At 37.7% G+C, this 8,624-nt stretch overlaps 1 protein-coding gene across 1 annotated transcript in view; it reads left to right on the top strand.

Annotated features, from left to right (window-relative positions):
- The first annotated feature begins 585 nt into the window (after positions 1-585).
- The window catches only part of GDPD4 (glycerophosphodiester phosphodiesterase domain containing 4), a 115,348-nt gene continuing 107,309 nt past the window's right edge, over positions 586-8,624 (top strand). Inside the window, exons 1-2 of the mRNA XM_072725333.1 lie at positions 586-774; positions 5,166-5,269. Coding sequence (XP_072581434.1) covers positions 586-774; positions 5,166-5,269 — 293 coding nt within the window. The remainder of the gene's footprint in view (positions 775-5,165; positions 5,270-8,624) is intronic.

The raw sequence follows: 8,624 nt of genomic DNA, 5'->3' as shown, positions 1-8,624 counted from the left end.
AAGCCATATACCGCATAATTTCTGAAATGTTTTTGTTGGCAAAAGAAAAAACAAACTTGTCATATTTTGGCCATTGCTATTTTGAATATTCCATCATTTAAATTGAGGCTAATGCTAACTAATTCCACATGGGAAAAGAGCAAAAGGGAAGGGGCAGGCAGGCAGCTGTGTATCTGAGTCACTTATTAGTGGGTGGTTGTATTTTTCACATACCTCACCCATGCCTCTTAGGTTCTCAAGTTATTTCAGGAGCATATTACAAATATTGAAAAAACACATGTTATCTAATAAGATGCTTTCAGCATTTATTGTCTAGGACAGAGAATATGGTCCCACTTTAGAGGTGAAAAAAAAAACTAAACCTTAGATAGCTCATGACTGCACTAAGTACTCAACAAGTTAGTGGAAAAGGTAGGGTGAAGCTCTACTCATCTGCCCTGAATCCAGTGCATTATCCTAGATTATAAACTTTTAAAATATATCAATTTTTGATGGAATTTTCTGTACGACAGTGAGGTAGGAAACATTTGAAGGAGCTATTAGATCCTAATCATTTTATTTGTCATTTCAGCAAGAGGGTGAACCATGCTTAAGGCCAACAGGGTTGAGCCTGGGAGCAGCCAGACGAATAGAAGTCTGAAAGAGCGTAATCCATGTGTCCTGTGCACCTGCAACCGACAATGCTACATCACCTTGATTACTGGTTGCTATACCTGCGAGTGGCAAGTCAAACAGGAGAAAATGTCTAGACCTGGACCCTGCTGCTGCTCTTGGGTACAGAGAGATGGGAAGGAGTTGGACCATACTTTCTCAAATGTGGGGAACATGGGCTGGTTCCTGGCCCTATGAGGGATCATTGGAGTCCTCAGGCCTGGGCATAGTAGAACTCTAGTTCTCTGATGAAAAGCCTGCTACAAGTCTGGAGCCAAAATTAACCTTACAGAAACACATGTTTGTTTTCTTCATTTTCTTTCACTTTTATTCTTCTCCTTTTTCTTGCTAAATCTTTTATGTCATTTATTTACTCATTGATTTACTTTTGCTTGTATTCATTTAGTAAATTTTGAAGAAAAAGTTTAGGTGTAGTTAGATGTTTTTGACTAGGAATTACAGGAATGCTTGAATCTTAAATTCTCTCTTCATTGTGAGTTTCCCAAAGGAGTTATGTTTATGAGAAAAATAATAGCAAGTAGGAAACAAGGTATTCCTTTATTATTGGTCAGGCTAATGCCTATTTTCCCTAATGAAAAACTTTAGTAAGGCTGAGTTGTGGCATGTGACCTAATCTTATTGAAGGCCTCTTATTTTAAATTCTAAACCATATGTTGGTATCCTCTGGTGGACTATTTGATATAAGAGACCAAGTGATGAGCACACTAAAGTGGTAAGAGGAGGGCCACATCATGTACCTTCATGTACTTGTAAACGCAGTCCAGCCAAAGTCTGAGATTCTGACCATTTAGATCACTAGTTTCTTATATGTAAAGTGGAGAGCACAAGCAAAGGGGTAGTAATGGGAAGCTTGCCTAGATTAGGAGACGTGTTCTACTCTTTCCTATATCTTACCTTCCTAGACAGTCTATTAGTTTATAGTTTATACGGACTAGTTTATATACTAATGTCTAGGAATGACAGAACTGCCTTAGATATGGTTCCTGCTCTCAAGCAATTCATAGTCTATTGGAGGAAGAGACCAGCATGATGCAATCTTAAATACTAAGAGTATTTGTGTGTGTGTATGTGTATATATACATACATGCTTCCATGTGCCAAGGGAGAGGCTGAAAACAACTACATATAGAAGGCAAGAGGTGATTAAGAACTGGGTAGCTAAGCATTAGGGGATGGCAGAAGAAATAGTATTGGAGGAGTCAAGGGGCATTGGTATAAGGTTTATTTTAGGTGGAAAGGAAGTTACAAATGGAGAAGTGATGGGAAGTGAAGCCAGAGAGGGAGATGGGACCAATGTTGTGTGGTTTTAAGAATTTGACTTCTACCATGTAGATGATGGAGAGTCCCTAAAGATTTTAAACTGATGTTCCTGATCTATGTTTTGGAATGATTGTTTGATCATGTGGGGGATGGATTGAAAGGTACAAACAAGGAAGGAGATGTCTTTGCCTTCAAAGAGAAAATGATAGCAGTATTTAATTAAGGTAAGAGATGTTGGTGGTCTAGATTAGATAGTGATGGTAAATATGGAGAAGAGTGAACTGATTCAACAGAAATTTATTACTTAGGATTGAGGAAGTAAGTTACATGAGAGTTACTATGTAATAAGAAAGAAAAGGGAGGCTTCATGGGCAGGGTGACATTTGAGGCAGTGTAGTGTAATGGAAAAATCCTTGGACTAGAGCCTGGGAGAATGTTTGAGTACTAATTCCCACTCTGCCTTTGGCTGATGATGTGAGATCTCTGAGCCTCTCTATAGTTAGAGAATTGAACGAGATAATTCCTAAGGTCCCTAGATAATTCTCAAGGCCCCATTTTTGCTCAGGGGAAGGAGCAAAGCATGTAGCATAAGAACTAAAATCTTGTGTTTTGAGAAAAGACTGCATGGATTCAGTTTATGGCTTTACCACGGACTATCTCCAAATTAGAGTTTTACCACTTGCTCAGGTTACTTGACAGCTAGTGCTTTAGATGCCTCATTAGAATAATGGAGATGGTAGATATGCCTGGGTGGCTCAGTGGTTGAGCTTCTGCCTTCAACTCAGGGCATGATCCTGGAGTCCTGGGATTGAGTCTCGCTTTGGATTCCCAGCAGGGAGCCTGCATCTCCCTCTGCCTATGTCTCTGCCTCTCTTTGTGTCTCTCATAAATAGACAAAATCTTAAAAAAGAAAAAAGGAAGAAAAATGGAGATGGTTATAATAGTACCTACCAATAGGATTTGTTGTGGGAATGGAAGAAGTAATATATGGAAAACACTTAGAATTGGGCTTGGCACACAATTAGCCCTTAATAAATATTAGCTATTTTGTTACTCTTGGAGTCACTGACTCTTGGAAGTGATCTTTCACATACAGAAATATTGGTATAAGGGATTGTGGGTAGAGGGAATGAGGTGGTCAGAGGTCGAGGAATAGAGAAACAGTGGTGTGTTTAGGGAAAAATAAATTTCCAATGTTGAATTAAGGACATGTAAAGCAATGGTAAGCAATAGGGTTGTAAAGTAATATTTTGCTCAAATTATGAAGCATCTTTGTGTCAAGCTAAAGTATTTGAATTTTCCCTTGTAAATAGCGGGGAGCCTTTGAAAATGATTGAGGAAGAGGGGCAACAGTGAGAATCAAAACAAGGAAATGGATCTATTCAACAAAAACTAGTTAGTGGAGCACTTCTGTTCCACAGTGAATAAGACAACTTATCTTATTGTTGGCCTCAGCCTTCCTGCAGCTTACGAATCTAGTGGGATGAGTTAGTTAATAGACCATAAATGAAGAGAGATTATTTCAGATAGTGATAGGAGCTTTGAAGATATTAAATAAGAAACTGTGTTAGAACCTGGGGTGGGAGAGTGGTTGGAGAAGATCTCTTTGCAAAAGCATCATGTGAACTGTCTCCTAAATGGAGATGTGGAGTCAGCCATGTGTGCAGCTGGGGGCAAAAGTATTCCAGGCAGAGGAACCAGAAAGTTCAAAAGTTTTGAAGTAGAAAGGAATTTGGTCATATTATAGAAACAGAAAGAAGGCCAGTCTGGAGTTCAGAAATGGAATGTGTAGAATAAAATGAGGTCAGGGATGGACAAAGATTGATCATTGAGGACCTTGTGGGCCATGGCAGGCAGTTTGATGGTATGTTAATACAATAGGAAGCTCTGGCAGGGTTTTGAGCAGGGGAATGACATCTGATACATGTTTCTAACATCCACATGAGATTTAGAAGATAGAGTAGGAGTGTAAAATCTGAATCAAAGATTTTGTGCTCTTCATCCTCCTACACCCAGAAAGTGCACCTTGATAGCTGTAATGTCCCTCATCTTTTTGGAATACAGTTCCTACATTTTCCATTTTATTTCTTTATTTTTATTTTTCACAGTAATGCCATAGTTTAGACAGGGCAAGGATTATCTGTCCAGTGTTAACAGATTAAATGCAGTATTCTAAAGAGGCAGAATTCTTTTTTTTTTTTTTAAGATTTTATTTATTTATTCATGGGGGGTGGGGGCAGAGACACAGGCAGAGGGAGAAGCAGGCTCCACGCAGGGAGCCTGACATGGGACTCGATCCCGGGTCTCCAGGATCACACCCTGGGCTGAAGGCGTTGTTAAACCGCTGAGCCACCCGGGCTGCCCTAAAGAGGCAGAATTCTTATTTAGGTGATACAGAAGTGTTAAGATTATAACTCAGGTAGCAATACAAACCTAATGTTCCCGAGAAGGATTTGGCAACCTCTAGCATGACTGGCTTGTGATGTGACTTTCAGTGAAGGAGGTTGCCTTCAAGGCTGTTTGAACACCTCCGTAAAGATGTACTCCATCCTGGCTTTAGGCTCAGAGATCTGGGCAGTGTCCCTGCTACTTCTTGGCTGTGTGGCTTTGAGTCAATTATTTCACTTTTCTGAGCTTTAGTTCTTCTGAGCTTTAGTTAAGGATAACAATACTTAATTTATATGGCCATATTGAAAAATGAAGCAAATGAAAGTAGTTTTTGCAATTTCTAGCATTGTACTGGCACAAGGTAGCTACTCAAAAAAAAGCTTTATTCTTTAACCTGTCCTCCATCCCCCAAATTTGGGTAGGTAAGTGACTAAATGAACTGATGAGTGATGACTGGATTGGATGAATTACTCAAAGATTGAGTCAGCGAACAAACATTTGATAGATGAAGAGGTGGATTAATGCAACAGAGGGTTGTTAAGAGCTAGCTCCATTTAAGGAACTCTGCTGGATATTGCCAGGATGGAGGTGTGTAACAGTTTCTTAGAGAAGAAACTTTCTCACCAAATACAAAAAGATAAACATGTAATTGCAATTAAATGTAATAAATGTTATAAATAGACTTATACAAAATTCCATAGGGGTAAGGAGAATACAGTGGTCACTCCAGTCTCCAGAGGATAATGCACGGCATTGCAACTATACAGAACTTTGACAAGTTTATACAGATATTGCTGAAGTGACATGGATAAATGGAGCTGATTTATACTTTTTTCTCTTCCCAGAGAGAGCGATTATTTTACCCATTTGTGATTATTTCATTTTTCTTGTCTGTGATTTTGCTGTTCGTGTGGATAGAAACTTCAAATGAATACTTTGGCTTTGACTGGTGAGTTTCACTTTTTGTATTTTCATTTGTATAGGGGCTCTTTGGTTTGCTGGCCACTGAATTGTACTTCAGGCTGAAAAGATCTGGTGGCATAGGAGGAAGGGTCACAAAATTGGTCTTTTCCACAGTGGATGAGAGGCCTAACTCTGGGGTGGAGGAAGGATGCTCAGCACCCTCACCTATTACACTTACCTTCCACATTTAGTCCAAATCTGGCTCAGTGGGAAGCTATTCAGATGACTCCCTGAAACCTTGTTCCTCAGTCTTTTTGTCTGGGCTACTGATGCCTTATACTAGTTGGTCTTTGTGTTCTCTGTCCACGAACCCTCCTGTCTCTGCCTCACCTCTAGCCTCCCCCTCTTCCTTCTGTACCTAGGGAGCTTCCAAGGCTCTGAACACAGAAATGGGTGTCCTTGGCATCCTTTCATGGCCACACTCTTCATACTGGATTGCTTACAGCAATTCCAGTTTCTTTGGTCTGGTGGTTGCAAATCTTACTCATTATTTGGTATTTGGGGGAGAAAGAGGTATGTTTGAATACGAGACTTTAAAAAAAATGGAATATAGTTGAATTTTACTTTTATAGAAGTAAAGTGTGTTTTCTTTTTTTTTTTTTTCAAGGGAGGAGGGGAGAGAAGAAAGAGGGAGGGGGAGGCAGAGAGGGTCAGAGAGAGAGAGAATCTTAAGTAGGCTCTGTACAGCATGGAGCCAGAGGTGGGACTCAGTCTTGTGACCCTGAGGTCATGACCTGAGCCAAAATCAAGAGTTGGACAGTTAACCAGCTGAGCCGTCTAGGCACCCCTGGTTTGTTATTTTAAATATAAAAACTTGAAAAATATAAAAATCAGCTTAGTCTTATTCTTAAGTGACAATCACTTGTTGGTATATTTCCCAGCCTTTTTTTCTACACTTATTTTTTTATATTATTGCACTCATACCATACATATATATAATTTTATTTTTCCTTTTCACTTAAAATAATAATAAACATTTTGAAAAAATTGTTAAAAACTGAACATCATTTAAAATAGTTTCAAAATATTTCATGATATGAAGATGCTGTAAAATACTTAACCACTTTGTATTGTGCGTTATGAATGTTTCTAATTTTCTTGTTTTTATGAAATAAGACTGCAGAGAATAAGAGTTTGTATTCTGACTTAGGTCTTAGAATAGATTCTCACAAGTAGCATTATTGAGCCAAGAAGAATAAACATTTGTAATATTCATTATGCCTATTGCTGAAGTACTTTCTCAAAAGATTGTAGTGATTTTCATTCGCAACAGAGGTATATGAGAGTTTCTTTGTTTTTGTTTTAGTTTTATAGAGAAAGAGAGCACACATGTGCATGTATTTGCCTGAGCTGGGGGGAAGGGGCAGAGGAAGAGGGAAAGGGAGAGAATCTTAAGCAGTTTCCACACCCAGCATGGAGCCAACTTGGGGCTCAGTTTTAACCACCCTGATATTACGACCTGAGCTGATATCAAGAGTTGGATGCTCAATCAGCTGAGCCACCCAAGTGCCCCGAGAGTTTCTATTTTAACCTGTTATTGACAGCATTAATTATTCCTATTTTGAATAATTTTTATTAATTTTATAGATAGAATTTGTTTTGTTTTAATTTAATCATTAAGTGTTAAAAATAGTTCATTTTCTTTTTAGTTTTCTTCTTTGCCCATTATCTTGTGGGATTTTTAGTGATTTTTCTTGTCAGCTTATATGCAGTCTTTATGCATCAGTTCTAAGTTACTACAAAGCACTTGAAATACAAAAATGTTTCATTTCTTATATTTAGAATTTCCCAATTTTGGAAAACTTTTTATTGAGATATAATTTATTAGTTTCAGGTGTACAACATAATGATTTGGTATCGTATATATTGCAAAATGATCACCATTTTAGTTAACATCCATCACCATTCATTGTTACAATTTTTTTTTCTTGTGATAACTTTTAAGATCTCTCTTCAGCAACTTTCAAATATATAATATTATTACGCCACTGTGCTGTATATTACATGCTCAGGACTTACTTTCTAACTGGAATTTTGTACCTTTTTTTCTATCTTCACCCATTTTACCTACCCCTCACTCCTTGCCCCTAGAAACCACCAATCTGTTTTCTGTATCTGTGAGTTTAATTTTTTTTTTAAGATTTCCTATAAGTGAGATCATATGATATCTTACCTTTCTTTGATTTATTTCACTTAGCATAATACTCTCAGGGTCCATCCATGCTGTTGCACATAGCAGCAAGATCTCATTCTTTTTTATGGCTGAATAATATTCCATTGTGTATTTGTACCATATTTTTCTTTATTAATCCATTGACAGACATTTAGGTTGTTTCCATATCTTGGCTATTATAAATACTGCTGCACTAAAGATGGGGGTGCATATATCTTCTTGAGTTACTGTTTTTATTTCTTTTGGATATCCCAAAGTGGAATTGGTAGGGTCACATGGTAGTTCCATTTTAAATTTTTTGAGGAACCTCCATACTGTTTTCCAAGTGGCTGTACCATTTTGCATTCCCACCAACAGTGCTCAAAGGTACCCTTTTTTCCACATCCTCACCAACATTTGTTATTTCTTGGCTTTTTGATAATAGCTATTCTAACAGGTGTCAGGTGATATCTCATTGTGAGTTTTGATTTGCATTTGCCTGATGATTAGTGATACTGAGCACCTTTTCCTGTACCTGTTGGCCTGAATGTCTTTGGAAAAATGGTCAGGTCGTCTGTCCATTTTTTAGGCCTTTCATTCATTTTGAGTTTATCTTTGTATAAAAAAATGGTCTAGTTTCATTCTTCTACATGTGGCTGTCCAGTTTTCCCAGCACCATTTATTGAAGAAACTGTCCTTGATTTTTTTTATTAATTTTTTTCACTATAACTTATTTTAAAGGTCTTGTGCTTTTATTTTCCACAACTCTGTATGCTGTGCTCACCGCAAGTACAGCTGTCACCATACAATGCTATTACGATACCATTGACTGTATGCCCTATGCTGTAACTTTTATATACTTTATCATGTACCTCTTGGTGTATATGTCTTCTTTGGAAAAATGTCTGTTTACATCTCTTTCTCAATTCTAATTGGGTTATTTATTTGCTATTGAAATGTATGAGTTCTTGATGTATATTTGATATTAACCACTCACTCAAACACGTTTTGCAGATATTTTCTCCCTTTAAGTAGGTTGCCATTCATTTTGTGGATGCTTTCCTGTGCAGAAGCTTTTTAGTTTGATATAGTCCCACTTGTTTATTTTGTTGCCTTTGCTTTTGGTGTCAAATCCAAAAAAATCATCACCAACATGGATGTCAAGAAACTCTTTGCTTATGTTTTCTTC

This window comes from Vulpes vulpes, chromosome 11, assembly GCF_048418805.1.
Source record: "Vulpes vulpes isolate BD-2025 chromosome 11, VulVul3, whole genome shotgun sequence".
NCBI classification, from domain to species: domain Eukaryota; kingdom Metazoa; phylum Chordata; class Mammalia; order Carnivora; family Canidae; genus Vulpes; species Vulpes vulpes.
Note: the sequence above shows the minus strand (reverse complement) of the source record. Positions and strands in the feature narration are given on the sequence as shown.